The sequence below is a fragment of the Panthera pardus genome, unplaced genomic scaffold, assembly GCF_024362965.1.
Source record: "Panthera pardus isolate Hobbes unplaced genomic scaffold, ASM2436296v1 HiC_scaffold_17, whole genome shotgun sequence".
In the NCBI taxonomy this organism is placed as follows: domain Eukaryota; kingdom Metazoa; phylum Chordata; class Mammalia; order Carnivora; family Felidae; genus Panthera; species Panthera pardus.
The window spans coordinates 61,852,275-61,877,788 of NW_026526732.1; the positions used below are offsets into that span (position 1 = coordinate 61,852,275).

The window sequence follows — 25,514 nt, forward strand, 5'->3', positions numbered from 1 at the left end:
ATCAGGATGAGAAGGAAGGAGGGTTGGGGGTGGGAATGGAGACAGAGATAGGAAACTGAAAGAAGTCATCTGAGAAACACTAACTCAACTGAGCCATTTAAATAAGTAGTATTAGGGGCGGCAGGGGTGGCTCAGTTAAGCATGGACTTCGGCTCAGGTCATGGTCTGGTCGTGAGTTCAAGCCCCGCATTGGGCTCTGTGCTGACAGCTCAGAGCCTGGAGCCTGCTTCGGATACCGTGTGTGTCTCTCTCTCCCTCTCTGCCCCTCCTCCGCTCATGCTCTCTCAAAAAATAAATAAATGTTTAAAATTTCTTAAATAAGTAGTAGTAATGTTACTGATTGTACATCACTGATTTGACTTCACAACTAAAATGAATAACCACATTAATTATATATGATAGTGTGCACATCCATGGACAAATATACAGGTTATGTGAGGCAACCTATGGAGAATTACAAATGACCTGCTATTAAGCACATTGAGAATTACAAATGACCTGCTATTAAGGACATTTTAAGTCTATATTCAACTTTCATTTTTCATATTGGAATTTATTCGAATAACCTAGTCAATATCAAAGAGGAAAAGGCAGCTAGGGAGTTTTCTGTTTTATTAAATTTTTATCAATTTAAAATGTATTTCTTTGACCAAACTGTTTTTATTTCTTGAAAACAATAAGAGTTATAGGACTAAGTAGTGAGCTAGGAAATGAAAGAAGGAAACAAAACTTTTACAACTGATAAAACTTTTTTTGTTTTAAATCTGGGCAGCCTTTCTCACTTTCCCTGAGGACTCACACAGTCTGTTTTCAGGAAAGTTTTCCAATATTTCTCTATAAGGGTGGATTTTGTTTCAAGCAATAATTGCTTCAAAGGGCAAGACTCTGATACTATGAAGGCAGTGAGAAGCCCTGGATGTCTAGAGCCCAAGCTGAATAGGCAGCTGTGTGGGTTTGTTTCCAGTTCTGTTGTCAGGGCCATCACTGAACCTCGTGGGGCAAGCCCATGGTCATCCTCTGTGGGGAGGAAAGAAGTGAAAATAGCAGTAACATAAGGATTTGGCAGAGAATAGGCTCTCAATAAATGGTAGTATCATTGTCACCATATATACATGCTACTTCACACATATTTTTTATTTCTCTTTGGGTTTTCTTTTACAAAGCAAAACATCTTCTGGTTAGCAGACACCAAAAACCTGTAATCCCCAGGATCAGTTTTCTCATAGAAAAAATCTTTTTTGCTGATCCAGCCCCCGTAAAAGTCAGATATCCTCCTCACCTCACCCCCATGCCTCTTGCTCTGATGGATTACAAAAAGTCTCTGCCAGTCATCCAGTGGCATCTGCCATGTTCCCAACTGGGAGACAGCTGTGTGGGAACTGCTGCAGTACTCAGGATTCAGAAAATAAAGGTCATTTTTAACTGAGTTAAAATCATCAGGATCATATCCAGATCTTTTGGTGCCCTATAAGAATCTTCCCACCAACCTCTGGGAAGAGTACTAGAGACCTGGGCTCTTTGGGTACCTGCCCTTAGTTGAGGAGATGGCTCATCCTCCACTTCTACATAACTTCAGTGCAATGCTCCCCTGAGTACGGGGTTGGGGAGTGGCATAGGAAGGGGAGAGGGTGCTTTCCAATTTTAGCCCACAGAAATATATTCTTTACGATAGTCTTCCATTCACTAGTATTAATTTTTTATACCCATAAATGAAGTCATTGCTTCTAACTTTGTCCTTCTCATTATGGGCCTCCCAGTGACCTTGAAGTGTATATTTTCTCTTCAGGAAAATGGGACACACATCAACAGCACGAGATTATTGGAAAGAGTACATGGAGAAAAGAAAACTACACAGACGAGTAGATCAGCACCTCCAATAATATCAATCCTCTTTTAGCATTTGTTAAATGAAAACTAAAGTGTATGAATCATAAAAAGCACGGAGCAATTTTCCTTTGTTTGCTTCCCAAGGAAACCCCTGTCAAAATGGTACATAGCAAGAAACAGTGATTCTACAGTTCCATAATTCTTTTTGATGAGGAATATGCATTTTTTCTTGAAACTCATTAGCTTCTTTCCTAAACATGAAAACTCTTAGCATAATTAACACGATTTCAGAAAACAGTTACTTTGCCCGCTATCTGGGAGCATGTGAAGTACACATATTGGAAATAGTATATTTCCCTATTACAACACCACTTAACATTTACCTTATGAATAGTCAAAGTCTTCAAGTGTCCTGTGATTCATTTTATTATGGAGTCTTCTTGAAAATTGTTTTCGAATTAAACTCTTTCTTTAAAGGATCTGCTGAAATCGCTAAGTGAAGAAACTGTCATGTGTATCTTTATTTTTATTAAAGATTGCACAAACTGGAACCAAGACCAAAATACTGAATCCACTGTACATCATTCATTGTAAAACAACATACATCACATCTGTACTCTACCAAATAAGACATTTTCTTTAAAATTATATATTGCGTGCTTTTAGATTCATGCTTTAGATATTTTACATTTGTCATTACTCTTTTATAAATAATTGCAACTTGACCAATTTGCACACCTGCTACCACTATATAGTCAATGCGGGAAGGCATAGTCTTTGACACGAGAACAGATGAAATGAAAATATTTGGATAGATGGATGGATGTCACGTCTACCGAACTTTGACTACTGTTTTGCCTATTTAGTGAAATGCTAATGTAAACACACACACACACACACACACACACACACACACACACACACACACAACATCGTTTCAAAAGGCACAATTTCCTCCACGTTAAAGAACAATTTAAAAATACATGGCAGTTAAAATCGACGCCCTCAAGGGCGCTGTGAAGTTCACATTAATGCGATCCTAAACCTTGAGAGCAGACCTCCTGGGTGGTTCATGGGAGAGACTACCCGCGGAGTCCAAGCGTCCACAGGGACCCGACGCGCTCCGGCTACGCAAAAAGCCAGATTTCTTTGAGCCATTTCTAAACCTTAGCTCTGAATTTCACTATAGGACCTGGGACCTCTCACTGTTCCAAATCTGGCGCACAACCAAAATAAAAACGGTTTTGTCAACCGGTTCACTCTCCAGGAGCTCCTCTCTTCTCCCAAAACAGAACCACTCGCCCCTCCCCAACTTCTTATCTCCGTTCCCGCCCCCCAAATCCACCCTTTCCCGAGAAGACTCGTTATGAGTCGCGCTCGCCGCCGCCTCCAGCCTCAGGGTCGCTCTGGTCGTCCGTGAAGCAGACGTCCACATCGCTGTCGTTGTCGCTCTTGGGCTCCCCAGGCTCCGGCGGGTAGTCAGGCTCCGCGCCGGGGCCATCGCCCGCCTTGGCGAGCAGGTTTTGGCCGGGGTGGCGGGACTTGACGTGGCGCTCCAGGTCCCGGCGGCGCACCAGCACCTTGCCGCAGAACTCGCAGCGGTAGGGCGTGTTGCCCTCGGCGTGCAGCCGGATGTGCTTGTTCAGATTGCTGGGGTCGCCGAAGGGCCGCAGGCACACTTTGCACTTGAGCGGCTTGTAGCCAGTGTGCGTCCGCATGTGAATCTTGAGCCCGTACTTGCGCGAGTACAACTTGCCGCAGTAGAGACACAGGTGGCCGGTCTTGGACTTGCCGGCGCCGCCACCTACGCTGCCGCCACCCCCAGCGCCTCCCGCCGCCACGACGGCGGGTGGCAGCGTCCCCGCGTCTAGGCGGCCTCGGCTTTTCCCGGCTGCCATCTCGGACAGCTGCTGCGTGTGCATAGCGATCTCTCGGTCGATGCTAGCCAGGGAGCCGAGCTCCGCAGGGCTTAGAGCGGCAGCTGCCGCTGCTGCTGCTGCCGCCGCAGGCCCGCTGAAGTAGGAGATGGACTCCGGATACTTGAGCAGCCCGCCGAAGTGCAGTTTGAGCGGGTAATAAGCGGCGGCGGCCGGTGAGCCGTAGAGTAGCTCCCCGTTGTAGACGGTAAAAGCCGGCATGACGGCAGGTAGGTGGCTGCACTCGCCACCCGGGTAGGCTTTGAGCCCGCCCGCGTCGAGGGCCGGCAGCGCGCAGCGCTCGACGGGCAGCCCGGTCGCCGAGGGCAACTGGGCGAAACGCGCTCCCGGCAGCGCAGGCGCCGCTGGCTGGGCGCGTTCCACATGCTTGAAGGCTGACGCCTCTTCCGGGGCCCCGGGGAGCAGAGGGAAGCTGCGCAAGCCCCCCGAGCAGGGTAGGCCAGGCGGCGGCGGCGGCGGGTCCCCCGAGAGCAGGCACTTGGAATGGTGATGGTGGTGGTGCGCATGGTGGTGATGGTGGTGGCCGGCGCCGCCCGCCGCGGGGTTCTCCCCGCTTACCGGGCGTCCGCCCGCCCGGCCCCCGCCCAGCAACCTGCCTAAGGCCAAGCCGGACCCAGGCTTGCCGCCGCCCTCCTCCCGGTAGGGGTCGCCATGCGCGGCCGCAGCCGCCCTGGCCAAGCCGGCAGGCTTGAAAGCCGAGCGCACTCCGGGGTAGAAGGCCAGGCCACCGCCCCCAGCTGGGGAGCCGCCTACGATGCCGAGGAAGTGGCCGTGTCCCCGGGAGGCCCCGCTCATGTCTAGGGCGCGGTCCGGCTGCTCCTTGCTCTTCTTGGACTGCCCCCACTTGGCCGCGGGTGGCGACGTGGCCGAGGGCGCAGAGGAGGCCTCGCGCTTGATACTCTCCCGCGCTCCGCAGGCCTGGAGAGGCGGCGGGGCCTGCGAGTGGGGCCGCAGAGTGCCAGCCGGGGCGGCCGCGGCAAAGTCGGGCGCTGGGGGTTTCGGAGAGAAGGGAAGGCCATCCGCGCCCGGGGCAGCGCTTTGGCGAGCAGCGTGCTCGTGGTGCAGGTAGGTTCGGCCCCCGCCGCTGCTGAGCACGCAGTGGAAACGTAGGTGGGCCTTAAGGCTGTTGGGGTATCTAAACGTCCTCCAGCAGTACCAGCAAATGTAGCGCTCCTCCCCTGGGCGAGAAAGAGTGGGAAAGCGACCCCGTCAGAGGCGAACAAGCGAAAGAGAAAGAAAGCGCACCCAAGGCAAAGCCCAGATTTATGACCAGAGGTATGAGCAAGAGTGTTCTTGGGGCCCAGAGAGTGAGTTAGTTCGGTGGCCCCACTGTAGCAAGGACTCCGAGAAGCCCCAAATGGCCAACTTTGTCACCATCTCCATCCTCTGCGATTACTCAGAGGCCAAAGGGGTGACCTGGGCCTTTCCAACGAAGACTTCCTCCGGGCCATCCGAGCAAATCTTCCTTGGGAGGGCAGCACTCAGGCAGGCTGGCCGGGGGAAGAAACGAGCAGAGAGAGCAGCTGTTGCTTTAAATCAAGTGTTGAGGCTGTGCTGTGCCCGGGCCCATCTGTTGGCGTTTGCAGAATAGGTGGCGTATGTCAAGGAGTTTGGATAAACTGAACAAAGACCAATCTAATGGTCGTGAGCGCCTCATTACCAGGCGAGACAATATCTTGTATGTATGGGCCATATGTAATCATTCCTTTTCATACAACAATGCCTTTTATGTCCATTACCCACCCTTCCCACTGCCTCCCAGCCTTAAACATTTTGCCTGAGGTTTCCCTGGAGCGTGACCAACTGAAGGACCACATAGGGACTATAATCTGCTATTCTTCAAAATTATTTGTATCTTTATTTCCTCTTTAACCCCATTTAATTTGATGAGAAAAAAAGAAAACGCCCTATGTCCTTATAGTCTAAAAATTGAAGGATGATGTCGTATTATGTTCTCAGTTGTTCCACCTGGTAACTAATTAACTCCTAGAAAGCTGCACCAGTCCAGGCGTAATAATAAAGTCCTTGGAAAAGATAGTTTAGTTTTTATGAAATGAATATATAGATAGATATGATAAAGATACTCAGCTTTTAGTAAGCATACAATTCTCTACGAGGAACTATATACATGTTTTTGCTGTCAAGCCTTTTTTTGTGTTTAATATTATTAACATTAGTTGTTTTTAATTTGGCCAAGGTCTGGGAACACAATCGAGGGACACAGGTATGAAACAGATTGTGATCACATGGTGGAAGTTAATTTTCACTTTAAAACGGTCTTGTTATCTCTGGACAGAAAACAGCGATCTTGCAGTTGGGTTTCTTTTTTTGGTGTTATGGTTGCTTGATAATACTGAAGAATGTCTGTGAGAAAGAAGTTAGTTGAGCCACAAGGAAGTACCCAAAGTTTGTCTTATTAAATTCAATGGAAAAATTAAATTCCTTCCCCCTTGCACACAAGCAGCTCAAACTTCTAAAGCATTACTACAAAAACAACTGAAAAAAGTTCTATATCTTCTTCCCTTCATGTGTTTTACTTTCAGCTTTGCATAAAGCAAGTAGTCCCTCTAGATAACTAAGATGCAAGGATCAGTTCGTTCCAGCTGACGCCAAGGTAGGGCAGAAAGCAGAGTGGGGGGGGCGAGGATTTACCTCCGAGAGCCTACCCTAATTGTTCATGGAAAACTTAAATAAAATCATTTCAGTATTTCTGTTAACTTGTATTGAACATCCCTGTAAAATAAATCTGGAAAAAAAGAAGAGACTTCCTGGGTTCTCTTGCTGGGTATGCTGATGTAACATCTTAAATAACCTCCCTTCTCCTAAGTTCAGAACCTCCCTCTCTACCCCTTTTTAAAGAAGGAATTTTCAAAGGCTGCCCTGGAATGACTCTAGTCAATCAAAAAGCCAAGTAAGCTTCCTTCCTAAAACAAAGGGTCCATATTTTCCTTAAAATTACTATGGAATTGAAACCCACTGGAGTTACTCAATGGTGGAAGAATAGCAGCCTTCCCTACTTATTTCTTCATCTTTTCAAGAGTTAAGCAAATTCTCTGTTTCATTATGTTCCTTTTTCAATTTATTCTAACCAACTGATATGTTCTCCGGACTCTGAAATCCAAGTCATGCCAAAAGTGTCAAACACACTTCATGAGTGACTTTGCCTCCTCATCTTGGTGTAACCCTGAGGTTGCCAAGATTTCAAGTATATCAGAGGTGGGGCAGTCAGGGTTCAGAATAGCCCATGCATTCCCAAAAGGAAAATGGTGTTTATTCTGACATCTGTTCATAAGCTTAATTGGCTGAAATGAAAACACGAGGGCCACCACTCAAACAGGTTGCTTTTGTATGATTTGAGAGTGCCTAAGGAGGGGTGTTCTGTGTAGAAATGTCTGGCCCCTAAAGGTCAGCAGCTGTTGGAATTGTCCTGTAGTGGCAGATTACAGAGTTCTCCACTACAGATCTTTTATCATGCTTCTCTTTTACTGGGAGAAGTTAACAAAAGAATTTAATATAATGTAGTATAAGGAATAAGCTACTTTAGGATAATGTTTTATGAATACTGTACACACAAGTCTACCCACAAGACAGTGATACTTTGAAGTGAAGTGATTCGTCATTCTAAATAAGCTTCATTCTGTCTTATTCATGGTTTCTTAATTCCCACATTTGTATTAATTTCTTTAACCCTATTTCTAGACAGATGAGATTTGAGCAGGCAATTTGGGAGGACAGCGTGTTAAAATATTTCACAACATTCATTATATTGACTTTAAATATAACTGTGTCTTTAGGAGAAATTACAAACCTTAACAATTGACAAGGAAAAAAGAAAGTCATGGAAGCTTTGTGAATTAAAAGGGAGGTCTCAAGATCTGAACTCTTGTAGCACCACCCAGATTTTTTTTTCACAGTGTTCTTCAGTGTTCTAGGGGAGGTTTGAAAATGTTCTTCTCTTTAGTTACTGCCCCTTATTTGCATAAATCCACTCTTGGCTTTGGAAGGGATCAAATAAATCTAAGAAGAAACTGGGATACAACCCAGATTCAATTTAAGTAGGGAGGGGGAGATGAATAAATACCATTTAAATGGAAGGGCTTCAGTACCTGCCAACAGACCAGCTGTAAGTACCGTAATGCTTCTAAAATCCCGTGGAAATACATTACTGTCCTTCAAACCAGTGAAGAGAAGCCCTTCCACCTTCTAAAAACGTTCCAGGTTTGAGTTATGCTTTTTAGAGCTCATGATGTGATTAATAATATGTTAAGGTTTCTTTATGGATTCTTAATTGAGTAAATAATTGTCTCTGGGTATGCAATAGGAAAGGATAGCCCCTATGTTCATAAAGTATTTTTTCGGTGTCGTCGCGAGCCAGATTATTGTCGCTATTGTCATTTACTGTTGATTGTAAGGTGGTAGTGGTGACGTCGTCTCTCTGCTCACACAGACAGGGAGCATGAATTCAGTTTTACATAGCTCGAGAGAAAGGCCCTGGGGTCGCGTCCAAAGAACGGAGAAGGGCTGGACTCTCACCCACCCGCGCTGGCCCGGAGGCCCTCTCGGACTCGGTACCTTTCTCGTCGTGCGTCGGAGTTGCAATTGTGGGGATGTCGAACCACTGAGCCAAGGAGTTGGAATACCACACGGTCAGCTCCTCCCCTGGCTGGACGTCTCGAAGAGCTCGGTAGAAGATCTGGGACACAAGGAACGGGACAGCTTGCTGTCATTTCCCTGGGTAATCGGTCTAAAAGCAACTAAAAGGAAAGGTTCAAATCCCCGCTCTGACGCTGTGTGACCCTGAAAAAACTATTGGACCTCTCTGAACCTCACTTCCCTCATTCTTCAAACGGGGGAAATAATAGTGTATGCCTTAGAGGGTTGTTGAGACGTTTAAATGAAACCTCCAGCTAAAGCGCTTTGTTCTTAATATTGATGGCCACCTCAGTAACGGTTAGGTAGGTAGAATTGGCAGTGGTGGGGGAAGCCCACAGTACCTGTCCTCCGGGTAAGTCTGCAATAGCTTCGAGAGTCTGTTCCTGGGGGTTCCTGGCTGCCCGGATTAACCCTATCCATTCCAGAGGGGAGCCCCCCGACTCGTCCACCAGCTCCCCTCTCACCATGCGCACCTGCAACACAAGCAGTGGTCGTTCTTCCTCGCGCCACGGCCAGGCCCACAATCCAGAGGGAAAGTTTATCCAACACCCCACCCGACTCTGAAAAATGGTTGCGTTCGCTTTGGCCAGACCTCTGTGGGCTGCTGGGAGGAAGGTAATTCCTAGGACCCTTGCTTAAGGAAGGGAGGAAGACAGGAGGCTGGCTACTATAACAGTCCCCTCTCTCGTCCCACCTTGGCAACACCAAGAGCGAAAGCATCCTCCGTGAGAGGCTGGGGGGTGGTCTTGTACCAAGATGTCCCGCACCCCCGCCCCCGCTCAGTTCCTATTCTTGCGGTTCTGAGATCGGTCGTTAATATAAGAGAGACGTCAGCCCCAGAACCCAGAGTTTCCTTCACCTCCCTCTCGTGCCTCCCCAGGCTCACTGCACAGCGCCAAGATGCGGAGGTGCCTAGGAGTCCGGCAGCGAAAGTGTGTGAACGAACAACGCGGCCGCAGCATGGCTGGCTATTTAAAAGCAATTAAAGCGCGTGTAAAGAAGACTTTAGACCGCGGGGAAGAGGGTGATCGCGTAGGGAGTCACATGCGGGTCCCGCTGGCCCTGCGCGGGAGCAATTTCTTACAAGAAAGCTCAAGGCAGCGACTAGGCAAAGCTAAGGTCCTCTCCCCCCCTCCCCCACCACCCCCCACCGGACTCCTGCCTTTTTTTCCCGGTAGCTGTTGGAGAACCTTTGCCGGCTGGGACGCCTCAGGGCGGAAGGGAGCCTTTAAAACCCGACTCTGCTCGGGGGTCTATACGAAGTTCGGAGAGTTAGAACTGGCGGGTCGGCCCCGACGCCTCCCAGTTGCGACCCTGGATTCTCAAAGCCTGGCTGCAGACTCGCGGACCCGGTGCCCCAGGCGGGTGGGCACTCCTCGCCCTCAGTCGGGGCCCCAGGGGGAGCCACTACCTGGATCACTCGCCCTCCATCTACCCCAAACCCCCAGCAGACATCCGCGGGGGTGGGGATGGGGGTACGTGCTAAGAACTGAGAGTTTCCGAAAGATTGTTTTTTTCGGAGCACATGAGATTAAATTATTTTAAGGCGAATTTAAGCCTTAAATTAGCGCGTTGAAGGGAAGAAGGTAAGAAAAGTCTTCAACGCCCTGCGCGCTGTGTAACAGAGAAAGGGCGCATTTGCGGGGAGACCCGGCTCCCCCCCTCAACACACACACACGCCTCTCCGAACGAGACTCGGGAGCTTCAGGGAAACCGCGGATTCTGAGTGGTCCCCTCACGTAAACAGCCCCATGCACCCCGCCCCGGCGCTGTCCCCTCTCAGCCACGTCCTTTCCCCAAAGCTCGGCCCACGTCCAGCTCTCAGTTAATGCGACTTGCGAGGAGTTACTGGAGTCCCCGGGCCACCTGGCAGCATTGGCAGGTAACGACTCAATCGCCCCTTTCTTCCGCTTGCCCTATCTACCACTGCCAGGGCCAGGGCAAAGGGAGGCGAATGGCTGGAGGCGGAGGTCGGAATGGCTAATACCTTTTTCTTGGGCCCGGGTTCCCTGCGGTCTGACAGGTACTTGCCCAGCTTGAAGGTTCCAGGCACGGGCCCCAGGCGCAGACCGGCCGGGATGCAGCAGTCGGCGCTCACGCTCGTGGCCGGAGCGCGGGCTGTTCCGTGCATTGCTGCCGCCGCCGCCGCCAGGCAGGCGCGTGGGCGCGCTGGGTGCAGCACAGGGCTCGGGTGACAGAGCCCGAGCGGCGCTCGAGCCAGAGAGCCGCACCCCGACGTGCGTCCTCCGCCCGCGCAGTGACGCGGGCGGGCATGCACTGCGCCTTTTCAATCAGGGCGGGCGCCTTTTGGCACCGCGAGCGCAAGGGCGCGGAGTTTGGTGAGAGAGTTGCTCTGCGCAGCAGCTGCAGAGTCCCACCCGAGAGGGTCACATGGAGTAGTTCCCTCAGCCCTCTGCATAATCGAGGCCTCTGAATGGCTGGCGCACAATGGTCCAGGCGACCTTCCCATTCCTAAAAATCCAATTTGTCAAGGGCGAAGAAAAGGCGCTGGTGAATCAAAGGTCCGGCGGGACCATTAATCCTCAGCATGGGGTATTGTCCTCGAGACAGTTACGATATTTTAAGTGACAAATCCACTGTATAATTTCTCCATAAATTTTACTTCCTTTTATTGTTCGCCGACAAACCAGTTTTGGGAAATAAGTGACTACTTTAAGTCTACTTGGCTGATTCCTTTGAGCCTTGGTCTACTTCAAAGATTTTTAATTCTCTCCCCTTGGCTTTATTGTAAAGGAGATTAAACAAAGAGATGGGGACTGTTTGGAGGACTTGTTAACTTCTATTGATTTCTGGCGTGTGCCATACAGAAATTAGGCAGGTACTTGATGGGAAAACACCAGAAAATACCTACACTTTTTAAATAACGACCATATTACCATTTCAGGGGATTGGGTCCAGGCCAGTCGTCTATTTAGAACCGCTTTTTCCTTCCTTCTGTCCAGTTTCGCCCCGAAATATGAAGCGTCCCGACTAGTTTTGGTAGACGTAGGAAGTTGTACACCACCGTCCTCGGGTGCACCCCGGACCCGCACTTTCTCTAGGAAAGGGAAGCGGCCTCGGGGCCCTGGCTTTGCCGTCAATCCTGTGCCTTGTCCTCACCAGAGGGTTGAAGAGGGATGCTCAAGACTGGGTCTTTCTTATCAGGTCCCCCTCACATGCCAACCGACCGACTCAAGCCCGGATTTGCTTTTACATTTTAAAACGGGAGGGAATCCTTGGGGCTAACTTTAAAAAGAAAAAAAAAAAAGAGGCAGTCTATCAAAGGTTGCGGGAAAGAGGATGAGGCGGGCATTAGCAACACCTGCCTTTAGTCCAACTCATGAACTAGGAGAACGCGCGTGCTCCGGAATGTTAAACCAGAGTACCAGAGTGCTCCTCAGTCTTTTTTCTTTTTCTTTTTCTTTTTTTTTTTAAGGGAAGTCTCTGATTTGTGCGGAGACAGTTCTTTTCATAACATAGCGGAGTGACTGAGCTCCTCAGATGTTTGTGACAATTCTGCCTGCGCCTGCCACGCGCTGCCCATCCTGGGCGCCGCTCCCCAAATCCTATGGACCAGGATGCGGGCCATCGCGGTATTCCAGGAAAGGCCCGAGAGGCGGTGGTTTTCCGGCCTGTGTTGGAAGCCCAAACACCGTACACTCGAGCAGAGGACTCCCAACAGCCACTACACCGAATTCTCCACCCGTCTCTGCCCGCGGAAGGTGTGGTTCTGAGGTCCCTGGCAGAGGTGACTGTGGTTAACAACGGCGGCCCGACGCAAGGTGGCGACACCTGTAACTCAGCGGTTTGTCCCACCAGGCCCTCAAGAAAGCCCCGTAGCAGCCCTCGACGGAGACCTGCGTTGGCCGTACTGGACACTGCCAGGAAACTTGGGGTCCTTCAGTCTGTGCTCTGGCATTCAAGACTCAGGGAGACTTCGGTGAACCACTTCAGAACCTCATTCTTCTAATCCATAACATGGGAATGATGATGTACTCAGCTTCCACTCCGCAGTTCACTGGGGTGTGTTACGAAAGGTAACAGCAGTGATCTGTGGGTAGAGCGAATGGCGCTCCAAAACTCGAGGTTATAGGATAACGGGGGATCCAGGCCCGGTCAAGGGTCTCAGGTCCAAGCATCTCGAGTCAAACGGTGCGGCGACACATGGACGGCGGGTCTCAGGGCTAACTCCAAAGCCTGTGTAGGCGCGGCTGCTGAGGCGGAGAACAGAGACAGACACCTGGCAGGTCCTCACGGCCGCACGCTGCGGCCCCTCTGGCCGCGCAGCCACGCCGTGACCAGAACCACTTCCTGAGGGAGCTACCACCAATCTTTCCTCTTAATCCTCCAATTGCCCCTCTTAGGGCTTCGAAGGCTGCCGGCGAGGGAGAGGGAGCCTTTGATCAGGCGGCCCATGAATGGCAAAAGCCGGGGGAGGGGAGGAGGAGAGGAAGCCGCTCCGAAGTCGAGGGCAATAAATTTAAGCCATGAACATGTCCCTCTAACCTCTGGCCTGGCGACTCCGGGATGACACCCAGTTTAAATTACCAGCACCATGAGCGGGAAGGGGCGAGCTCCGGGCCTGGGTTCGGGGCTCCTCCCCGGCCCTCCTTAATGAGTGAAAAAGCGTGAACGACACGCGAACAATTTTATCAATAGGACCATGTAAAGGCCGACTGTGAGGAAAGTTATTTATTAATATAGCCAATTGTGGCTGGTTCCCAGCCCCTCGAGAAGAAAGGGACTGCGCCAGAGGCATTCACACCAGCTCGCCGAGTTTTATTCTGTCCTGTGGCTCAGAGTTGAAGTTCCCCAAGTGAAATAAATTGTCCACAAAGGAGGAAAGGAACACATTTTCTTTTATTTTTTCTCCCCTAAAAAGCAAGGGTGAAACCAATCTAATGTGCCCAGTGGAGCAAGATGGGCCGTGAAAGGCTGGGTGTTAAAAGTAAAAGCGGGCTGTGCAGCAAATGGGATGGAAAATTAAATGAAATTAAATAGCTTGAACGGCCGTATTGTCCCTTATTAAAAAGACACATTAATTACATGGTCTCAGCCTTATTCAAAGACAATGTTGAGACTCAATCAAAACATTCCACTCGGCTTTTTTATGGACTTAAAATGGGCGTCCAGGGGCCCCGTTAAGGAGAAATCCCCCCTGTACCGAGGTGCGGGGCGAGGAGGGTTTGGGGGCGGCCCTGCTCGCTCCCCACCGCGGAACTGCACGGGCACCACTCCCGCCCCGTAACAGGTTGCCCCTAACGAGGCCTGGGTGCTGCGAGCCAGCCGGAGCTGCTGGCTGCGGAGACCTAGTAGCTCCGCTCCCGGCGCTGCTCCAGACCCGGCAGCGTTAGGGGGGCGGTCCCCGCGCGCGCAGCGCAGCGTCCGAGTGCCGGGCTGGAAATGCTGCCGGCGCCGAGCACGTGTGACCCGGCTGGGCTCCGCCTAGAAAAAGGGGCCCCGCGGGCCGTAGGTGCCGAGTTGAGCGGCTCCTTCCGGAATATCCTTCTGCAGAGCTGCGGGTCGCCGGGGCGCAGAGCCCTTGGGCTTCGGGTCCCCGGGGGACGAGGGAGGGTGGGGAGGGCCGAGTTGGCTGCATCCGGAGACCCTCTGTCTTGAGGACCCGCGTGTTTGAGGAGTCACCAACCCCACCCCCCTCCAACCCCGGCAGAGTATCGAACCCCAGGATGGAGGGAGCTGCGCGAGGTCAGGGATCGCTGGCGAAGACGCAGGGGAGGGAGCGAGACTCGGCGGAGTTGGGGCCTGAGGTGACCAGGGCCGCGCCCCCCGAGGGTGTCCGCCCCGGCCAGGACGGCGGGTCAGCGCGGACCAGCTGCGCGGCCCCCGAGGCGCGGGTGGGACATTAAGGCCGGGTCTGAATAGGGCGGCGGCGACGGGCTCTGGGAACGCCACCAGATGACACGCAGGCGACGGGGCCATTTTCCCCTTAATTGCGAGGCCGGTGGGTGCGCCGCGGCCGGTAGGCTCCAAACGTGCGGCCAGGACGCAGCCCGGACGCTGCTGGTGGGTTTTGTGGTGCCTTTTTTGTTGTTTTTTAAGTCCCTCATTGGAAGCGGCTCAATAAAAGTATTCAGAGTGCCTCTCAAGTTGCCTTTTAACCGGAGTTCCCCCAACTTATTTCTTGGTTCTTTCGGTTGACATGGTGCAAAGAAAAGTCAGCGAGCGTGTTGCTGAATTGCAATGTCTCGGGGCACCTCCACATTCAACGCTCCTCTGCCGGCCGCTGCCGAATGAGCCCGCACTCAATTCGATTTTCCTTGCTGTTGGGCACATTTAGGAGAGCCTCTATTTGTGAAGTTCATTTCTAGGCAAATGTATTCAAGAGCTGATGGGAATGAATAGGACCGTGTGTCAGCCGCCCCTAATTGGGATTAAAGCACTTAGGAGCATATGCAGAGAGTGACAGAAATTCTCAGGTTGCATTGTGCTCAGACTTCCACCCGCTTGGACACTCCTCCTCCAGGGGAGATTTATAAAGCTTGCAGGGAGAAACTGAGGAAAGAAAAGCAAAACGGAACAGAACCGGGCTAATGGCTCACGATGGGGCTGTGGTTCAGCAAGTGGTGGTGACAGCTTCTGAGAAAAGATGCTGAGGGATAATTGAACGGAGGCGGGGGAGCTGGTCTGAACTCTTTAATCAGAAAGGCGGGGTGTTAAAAGGCGAAATAAAGATGTTCTTGAGATTCCCAGACGGGTTTTTTTTTTTTTTTCCTTTCCTCCCCCCCCCCCCCCCCCTCGCTTCTTGAAGAGTTTGGCTTTCTTCGTCTTTATCTCTGCCTCCCATCCCCACCCCTAAAGAACATACCCTCTCTTGGGGCAATCACGAGAATAATTTGGTATTTGAATTAGAAAAAAAAAAGAAGTCAAAAGAAACAAAAGTATGGGGTTGTTTTTATGTTAAAGAGAACATCACACTCAAATCAGTCAATGAAAATATTTCCTGATGTGTGAAAGTGTATGTGAAATATATACCCCCTATGATAAAACACAAGCAGAATGATAAGTATTCACCTAAGTTCAGACTGTGTATGTAGATATATGGTCTCTTGTAAATCTTCACTATGAAGTGGCTGTTGGCTTTCTGAGCTGAAGCTACAAGGCCTTATAGAAGCTAGAAATTAGCCTGGAGCTCAGGCTGAGACAATTGTCTACGCAGAGAGCAGTGACAACTTCTTTCAGCTCCTGAGAGCAGAGAAGCCAGAAATGACAGATGAATACTGAACAAAAGAACGGTGAGGGAGAGAACAGATATTTCCAGAATTATCTAGGTTTCCTTGTTTATCTCTTAATTTGTTGAAATACACCTGGAAACATTGGTTCCCTGGAGGGGTGAGAGACTCCCGGTGTCTAAGCTTGGGATGGGCAGAGAATTTTTACTGCATACCTTTTGCTGTTGTTTTGGATTTGATAACATAAGAATGAATTTCCAATTAAAGTTACTTTGGAGATTTATGGGGCGCCTGGGTGGCTTGTCGGTTGGGCGTCCGACTTCGGCTCAGGTCATGATCTCACAGTCTGTGGGTTCGCGCCCTGCATCGGGCTCTGTGCTGACAGCTCAGAGCCTGGAGCCTGCTTCCGATTCTGTGTCTCCCTCTCTCTCTGGCCCTCCCCTGCCCATGTTCTGTCTCTCTCTGTCGCAAAAATAAATAAAAAATTTAAAAAATAAAGTTACTTTGGAGATTTAATTCACTTTAAAAACATGCATGGGGCAAAGGAAAAAGAGGAAAAAAAGAAAAGGAAGGTGATGTGTGGATCTGAAGAAAGCATAATAGTGGCTTTCGTACTAGATCTCTACTCAGAGTTAGGCTCCCAAATCCAGTTATCTCTAGTGATACCTGTTGACACCACCCAATCCAGGTCCCCCACCCGCCTACCTGAGCCCCGGTGGGAAGATAGGCTCTCCAACTTCTACAAAGGAGGTTCTGGGCAGAGAAGATGATCACGTGACAGAGAGACAGTGATGAGCCAAACATTTTTTCTCTCTTTCAGTTCCTCAACAGACCTAAAAACCTTCCTCTTCAGCCTGTTCCACCTCGTGAAGAAAGAGTTTTTAAATCTGTGTTTAGGAGGCACAGAATTTTCCTTCAACCAATGACCCAGTTTTCAACTCTTGCGGAAGGTGGTACATAATGGGAGGAAGCTGTCCTGGCAGGTACCTTTATTGCCCCTAAGACAACCTGTGAGCAAAGGAAATTCATTGTATGGTCATTATGATAGCAATAGGAAACAATAAAAATATCCAGCTTATGTCAGAACTAAAACCAAATTCAGATTCATAACCAACATCTCTGAATAACAGTTAAGTTCACTAGTAGTATACCGTGTATTCACCTAATATCACCACCAATTATGTATTTATCTGATTTAAAATCCAATGCCAGGGCACCTGGGTGGCTTAGTCGGTTGAGTGTCCAGCTCTTGATTTCAGCTCAGGTCATGATCTCACGGTTAGTGAGATAGGGCTCCTCCGGGGGCTCCATGCTGACAGTGCAGAACCTGCTTGGAATTCTCTCTCTCCCTCTCTCTCTGTTTCTCCCTTACCTGCTGGTATGCGTGCACAAATGCTCTCTCTCTCTCTCTCCCTCCCCATCTCTCAAAATAAATAAATAAATAAAACTTTTAAAAATGCGATGCCATCACTCATGTTATTCATGTCCATAACTAAATGATGATACATTATAGTTTCCTGAAAGTATGTTTGAATTTTATATATCTTCATTTTATAGTAGGAATTCACTTTTCTATTCAGATAGCCTTTCAAATACATGCATAATCAAAACATAAAAATTAGGTAAGATTACAAAAGATGAATCTTTATGCACATGCACACTATTTTTCTTTCTTAATCAGGTTTATTGAAATATAATTCATATACCATACAATTCAATCATTTAAAAGGTACAGTTCAGTTTCTTTAAGTTATATTCACAGGGTTGTACAACAATCAACACAATCCAATCTTAGAGCATTTTCATCCCTTCTCCCCAAAAGAAAGCCCATAACCATTAGCTATCACTCTCCATTTGTTCCCAAACTTTCCAGGTCTAAGCAACCCCCAATGTACTTTCTGTCTGCAAAGGTTTGCTTATTTTGCACATTTCATATAAAAGGAGCCACACAGTATGGGGTCTATTATGACTGGATTCTTTCTTAGCATAATTTTTTAAGGTTCAGCCATGTTATAGCATGTACCAGTATGTTCCTTTTCATGGATGAATAATATTCTATGGTAGAGATACATCACATTTTACTTACCCATTCATCAGTAGATAGGCCTTTGGGTTGTTTCTTCTTCTTTGCTACTATGTATAATGCCATTATGAACATTTGCATACAAGTTTTTGTGTGTATATGTTTTAGTTCTTTTGCATATATACCTATGAGTGGGATTGCTGGATCATATAATTCTATGTTTAATTTTTTTGAGTAACTATCAAACCGTTTTCCAAAGCAGCTGCACAATTTTACAGTCCTACCAGCAGCACATGCATGTTCTAGTTCCTCCATATCCTTCAACATGTTTCATTATTTGTCTTTTTAAATTATGTCCAGCCTGGCAGGGGTGAAGTGGTACCTCATTGCAGTTTTGATTTGCATTTCCCTAAGGACTAACTGAATACTGCTCAAGCATCCTTTTATGTGCATCTTGCCATTTGTATATCTTCTTTGGAGAACTATTTATTCAAATTCTTTGCCCAGTTTTTAATTGAGTGATTTGTCTTTTAATTTTTGAGCAGCATACATTTGTTATCATTTTTTAAATACCCAACACAAAACAGATTGTTAGGTTTGATCATCATAATGACACTACGAAGTAGATTTCATTACCTTTTACAATGAGAAATGTTCAGAAGTTAAGATGCTTGCTTAGGGTCCCATGATAAATAATAGATATAAAATTCTTCCCACGCCCTTCTTTTTTTTGTTGTTTATTTAATTTTGAGAGAGAGAGAGAGAAAGCTCAAGTGGGGGAGGGGCAGAGAGACAGAGAATCCCAAGCAGCCTCCACACTGTCAGTGCAGAGCCTGATGTGGGGCTCAAACCCATGAACCATGAGACCATGACCTGAGCCCAAGCCGGATGCTTAACCAACTGAGCCATCCAGAAGCCCCTCTTCCCACATCTGAATTCAAAGCCCAGGCCATTTTCACTTGACCACGCTGCATTCAGAAGGTTTAACATCTCTGTTGTCCTCTATGAGGATCATTAAGTGATCATGGAATTTCCCAGTGGTTGAGAGTGGGCCCTGGAGTCAGACCGCCTGGATTCATATCTTGCCTCTGAGACTTATTGGCCATATGACTTTGAACAAGGGTAACATTTTTATTCTTCAATATCCTCATCTGTAAAAATGCAGAATAAGAAGACCTACATCACAGAGTTGTTGAGGAAATTTTGAGATGTTGATGCAAAGTGCTTGACATAGCACTTAGGGCATGGGATATACTCAGAAATGCACTCAGTAATAATTAATAATTCTTAGTTATTAATATTAGTGATTAATTATTAATAATAGTTATTAGTATTTTTATGATAATACTTATGCTACCACTTTCTGGGCCCTATAAGGCACTATGTATCCCAAGGCTGGAAATTGTACATCACATAGTAAATGAAGCAGGACTTCTTGACACCAGAAGCCACTTAGTCAAATAAGATACCCTTGTGTGTACCTCAGGGCAACGAATAATTGATGAGGCAAGCCTTGCTTGATAGACATAATCCAGCTAATAAACGAAGAAGGAGTTTAAAAATACAAATGTTATTGTTTGGCGGCACTTAGTGAAATAATCGATACAGGTAATAATCATCATTGATAGGTAGCATCCCAAAGAGCAAGTCAACTACATATTTTGTGCCTCTGAATGAAGTATGCAGCACTGCCTATGAAATAGTTGTGCCAAAACAAGCAAGCAAACAAACAAAATTAAACCTGAATCTGTTGCTCTGATAATAGGAAATAGGAGAGACGAACTTGATAAACAATCCATAGGCATACAACCAGAACGAATGAATGAATGAATGACACAGTAAATATCTGTGGAACCCTCTACTGAACAAATGACCTGTTTTTATACCTAACAAATAGGTTGCAAGTTCAGGGAAGAGAAGGAGGACGAACCAGAAGATTCAAAGAGACTTAAAGGATGTGGTGGTTTTATTTTTTTTATTATTTATTTATTTATTTTATTTTATTTTTTTTAATTTTTTTAACGTTTATTTATTTTTGAATTTTTTTTCAACGTTTTTTACTTATTTTTGGGACAGAGAGACAGAGCATGAACGGGGGAGGGGCAGAGAGAGAGGGAGACACAGAACCGGAAGCAGGCTCCAGGCTCTGAGCCATCAGCCCAGAGCCCGACGCGGGGCTCGAACTCACGGACCGCAAGATCGTGACCTGAGCTGAAGTCGGATGCTTAACCGACTGAGCCACCCAGGCGCCCCTGTGGTGGTTTTAAAATATGTCCACAGATTCTTTGAACCTGGGTGTGGGTCACATTTAGGGAGCTGTTTGTAACAAATAGAGTATAGCAGAAGTGACAGTGTGTGATTTTTGAGACTAAGCCATAAGACATTGCAGATTCCTCCTTGATTATCTCTAGAACTAGATATTTAAGAAATATCTATGACTATATATTTAAGGATACTAGGAATTAGTATTAATTTTTAGTGGAATAATTGTAGTATGTTTATTTTTATATCCATATTTTTCAAAGGTACATGCTAAAATATTTACAGATTAAATGTGAAGTCTGAGATGTGCTTAAAATGATTCTAAGATGGGATGCAGTGGGTACACTGCACTATTGAGCGCTATTGACATTTTGGACTGGATGAGTCTTTGTTGTGGGAGATGTCCTGTGCATTACAAGATATTTAGCAGCATCCCTGGGCTCTATCCACTAGGTACCGGTAGTATCCCTCCTCTAATTATGACAGCTGATATTGTCAAATTCTTTAGGGGGGCAAAATCACCCCCAATTGAGAGCCACTGGATATAGATGAAATAAAATTGGCCATAAACTGATAATTGTTTAATTCAAGTGACTGGTACATGGAGGTTAATTATACTCTTCTCTCTACTTTCTATGTGTTGGAAAACTTCCAAAATAAAACGTTATTTAAAAAGAGGATTTTTTAAAAATACAGTAGGAGAGAAGAGATCTGGACCAGGTGGTGGGTATGTATACCTTGACAATATTCCACTGAAATCTGTGAGGAAAAAAATAGGTTCTTTGGTTCCATGATCTTTTAAGAAGTTATAGCAGAGATGAGTCAGAGAGAATGTGCTGAGCTGTAGAGTCTTCAATCTAAAAGGCCATCTGGAATTCTTACATCCATAGGGATGCCCCAACAGGCCCAAGGAACCCACAGGTAGGTCCAAAGCTGTCACAATCAAAACTATGAATCCTGTGGCCTTGAATAAAACTCTTCTTCCTCTTCTTAATTGGAACAGAAACCACCAATGTGGTCTGTGCTTAAGTCAAGTATAAAAAGCTTAAATTCATTTTATTTATATAAATACCTTCCTTTTTTATTTCTTTTCTTATATAAAATTATTGTTAAATTGGTTTCCATACAACACCCAGTGCTCATCCCAACAGGTGCCCTCCTCAATGCCCATCACCCACCCTCCCCTCCCACCCTTCATCAACCCTCAGTTTATTCTCAGTTGTTTTTTTTTAATAAAATTTTTTTAACGTTTATTCATTTTTTTGATAGAGACAGATCGTGAGTGGGGGAGGGGCAGAGAGAGAGGGAAACACAGAATCTGAAGCAGGCTCCAGGCTCTGAACTGACAGCACAGAGCCCGACGCGGGGCTCGAACTCCCGGACTGTGAGATCATGACCTGAACCGAAGTCGGACGCCCAACCGACTGAGCCACTCAGGCGCCCCTATTCTCAGTTTTTAAGAGTCTCTTATGGTTTGGCTCTCTCACTCTCTAACTTTTTTTTCCTTCCCCTCCCCCACAGTCTTCTGTTAAGTTTCTCAGGTTCCAAATAAGAGTGAAAACATACGGTATCGGTCCTTCTCCATATGACTTATTTCACTTAGCATAACACTCTCCAGTCCATCCACGTTGCTACAAAAGGCCATATTTCATTCTTTCTCATTGCCAAGTAGTATTCCAATAGCCAAGAAATTCCAATTTCTTTATCCATTCATCAGTTGATGGACATTTAGGCTCTTTCCATAATTTGGCTGTTGTTGAAAGTGCTGCTATAAACATTGAGGTACAAGTGCCCCTATGCATCAGCACTCCTGACAAATACCTTCTTTTTAAAAAATCAGTGGTGGAGGTTATTCTACATTCATTTTTTACCCTTGCAGTCTTGCATTTCTGTTTTTGAAACCAAAAGGAAAGATAGAAGGCAGTGGGGACAGGGTAAGTCCTCTGCATTACTACTGAGTTTGAGATACTGCACCCCTAATTTGATGTCCCGAGACACTTGTGCATCAGTGGCAATTCTTATGTATTATGGGTTGAATTGTATACCTCCCAAATTCATATGTTGAAATCTTAATCCCAAGTACCTCAGAATGTGACCTTATTTAGAGATAGAGACTTCCCTACCAAAGAGGTAATCAAGTTAAAATGAGGTCATTAGGATGGGCCCTAACCCAATATGACTGGCATCGTTACAAGAAGAGGAAATTTGGACATAGATATGAATGTAGGGAAAACATGAACATGAGGATGGCCATCTACAAGCCAAGGAGAGGCCTACAATGGATCCTTCCTTAGATCCAAGGTTGTTCAGAAGAAACCAACTCTGCCAACACTTTGTGAGGCAATACATTTCTGTTGCTTAAGCATCTAGTTTGTGGTACTCTGTTAAGGCACCCTAGCAAACTAATCCAGGTACTAACATCAGAAACCCTCTTTTAAAGGTTGAATCAGAAAAAGATATTAGGTGGTTCTGATTCTAAGCAAATGGCAGAAAGACTGACTTGGAGGCTACACACCCTTCCAGAAAACTGCCTACACTAGACCACAGGTGGCTCCCCTGGAGATACCACAGCCACCGCACAGGACACAGACTCCACTGATTGCATTGCCAACTCTGAGCATGAACCTCTGCCACTGCTCAGGAAATTTGATATCTCTGCTACTACCATCATAAAAATGAATTCCACACAGGCATTTGTTTTTTCATATTACTTAATTCCAAATCAAAGTCTTGAGTTGTAGCATCTGATTTAAAGCATAAGCCACATTGCTATGTCCTGGATGCAAAAAGAAACATGAGAAAGTGAGCTTCTGACTTACAAACAGGCGAAAGATAAAGCCACAAGGTAGGTAGTTAATAGTTGAAGGTATAAAGTGGTCAGTTGAAGAGTCTTCATAGATTCTTGTGGCAAAAAAACAAAAACAAAAACAAAAACAAACAAACCATGATATAATTTCTCCACATTGCCTCAGTCACTGTAGCGAAGTCTTCTGTTTACTTCCCGCCTATCCATTCTCCCAATTCTCTAACAGAACCCTGACTACATTACATTACAGCTGTTTACAATGCTCTGGAACAAAGACTGTGTGTTCCAGCCTCTTTGTAACTAGATGTGGTTGGGTAAGTTCTGGTTAATATGATTTAAGCAGAATGTTTTCTGAAGCTAAGAAGACAACTTAGGCCCCTTTTGCTTTTTATCATGTCTGAATGCAGACACAATGGCTGGTACTACAGAAGCCATCTTGGTCCATGAAACACTTCCTGTATATGGAAGCTGTGGGCTGAGGATGCGAAAACAGAAAGATACAAGGAAGCAGGATACCAGATGACTTCATGGAACCACCACACCAACCCTGGCTTACCTATGTCTAGACTTCTTTCAGGTAAAAATAAACCTGGTGTCTTTGGACTGCTATTTTGAGTATGAGGGTCTTTTTACTCACAGCTAAAAGCAATTCCTAAGTAGTACTACTAACAGATGGAAGATATTGCTTTGTTTCCTTTTGGGCTTTGGCTTTGTTTGTATGTTATCAATAAATTGACTTTTTAGATTTCCTTACAATTTATGTTAATTTTTATATTGGGGAGGTTTATACACAAATAAACCTTTTAAATTGAGATACCACCAATTTTATTTTATCTAAAATACTTGGAGAATTAAAACAAAATTTCAAGTTATTACTAAAACAGGAACCATTCTCCTGAAAACTACCATTTAATTTAATTTTTATTTGTATTTATTTATTTTGAGAGAGTGAAAGCACGAGCAGGGGAGGGGAAGAGAGAGAGGGGGACAGAGGATTTGAAGCAGGCTCTGAGCTGACAGCAGAAAGCCCATTTGTAGCTCAAACTCATGAACTACAAGATCATGACCTGAGCCAAAGTGGATGCTTAACCGAATGAGCCACCTAGGAGCTCTGATTTTTTTTTTTTTTTAATAAAGATGTCCTTGGGGGGCGCCTGGGTGGCTCAATCAATTAAGTGTCTGACTTTGGCTCAGGTCATGATCTCACGGTCCGTGAGCTCAAGCCCCACATTGGTCTCTGGGCTGACAGCTCAGAGCCTGGAGCCTTCTTCAAATTCTGTGTCTTCCTCTCTCTCTGCCCCTCCCTGCTCACACTGTCTGTCTCTCTCTCTCTCAAAAATAATGAATAAATATTTAAAAATAAATAAATAAAGATGTCCTTGCAAATGACATCAGATAAAGCGTTATTATCAAAAATCTATAAATAACTTACCAAACAAATAATCCAGTGAAGAAACGGGAAGTAAACATGAATAGGCACTTTTCCAAAGAAGACATCCAAATGGCTAACACATACATGAAAAGATGTTCAACATCGCTCATCATCAGGTAAATACAAATCAAAACTACACTGAGGAGCACCTGGGTGGCTCAGTCGGTTGAATGTCCAACTTGGGCTCAGGTCATGAATTCACAGTTCATGAGTTTGAGCCTTGTGTCGGGCTCTGTGCTGACAGCTCAGGGCCTGGAGCCTGCTTCAGATTCTGTGTCCCTCTCTCTCTCTGCCCCTCCCCCACTCATGCTCTATCTGTCTCTCTCTCTCAAGAATAAATAAAACATTTTTAAAAATTAAAAAATAAATAAAAATAACAAAGCAGACAAAACTACATTGATATACCACCTCACACCAGCCAGAGTGGCTAAAATTAACAACTCAGGAAACAACAGATGTTGGCAAGGATGTGTAGAAAGGGTAACCTTCTTGCACTGTTGGTGGGAATGTAAACTGGTATAGCCACTCTGGAAAACAGTAAAGAGGGTCCTCAAAAAATTAAAAATAGAATTACCCTATGACCCAGCAATAGCACTACTAGGAATCTATCCAAAGGATACAGGAGTGCTGAGTCATAGGGGCACATGTACCCCAATGTTGGCTTTCAACAATAGCCAAATTATGGAAAGAGCCTAAATGTCCATCAACTGATGAATGGATAAAGAAGATGTGGTTTACATATACAATGGAATACTACTCAGTGATGAAAAAGAATGAAATCTTGCCATTTGCAACAACATGGATGGAACTGGAGAGTATTATGCTAAGTGAAATAAGTCAGTCAAAGAACGACAAATATCATATGATTTCATTCATATTGAGAAACAAAACAGAAGACCAGGGTGGAAGTGAAGGAAAAAAAAACAATTACAGAGAGAGAGGGAGGCAAACCATAAGAGACTCTTAAATACAGAGAACAAACTGAGGGGAGCCAGGGAGTGGGGAAAATGGGTGATGTGCATTGGGATGAGCACTGGGTGTTGTATGTAAGTGATGAATCATGGGAATTTACTCCCGAAGCCAAGAGTACACTGTATACACTATATGTTAGCTAACTTGACAATAAATTATGTAAAAGAAAGAAAGAAAGAAAGAAAGAAAGAAAGAAAGAAAGAAAGACATTCTTTGAATCCAGTACAACACTGCTGTGTGTTCATGGATTTGTGGTCTGTGGTCTAAGTTGTAGACATTATCAGTTGACCCAAGGTTTAAGTATATTTTAGTAGGGTAGCTCTTAATAAAAATGCATTAAATTATTCACATAGCATCTATCTTCTTCAGTTTCTTATTTTTCATAACTGATGAACTTAGTATTCCTAATATT

General features: G+C 46.2%; 1 protein-coding gene across 1 annotated transcript; it reads right to left on the bottom strand.

Annotated features, from left to right (window-relative positions):
• Window positions 1-2,324: 2,324 nt before the first annotated feature.
• On the bottom strand, window positions 2,325-10,703 carry PRDM13 (PR/SET domain 13). The gene is made up of 4 exons (XM_053904624.1): window positions 10,405-10,703; window positions 8,759-8,890; window positions 8,337-8,457; window positions 2,325-4,942 (listed from the first exon to the last, which is right to left on the bottom strand). Exons 1-4 carry the CDS (start codon window positions 10,546-10,548, stop codon window positions 3,192-3,194), a joined length of 2,148 nt encoding a protein of 715 aa, XP_053760599.1. The 5' UTR covers window positions 10,549-10,703; the 3' UTR covers window positions 2,325-3,191.
• Between the last annotated feature and the right edge of the window lie 14,811 nt (window positions 10,704-25,514).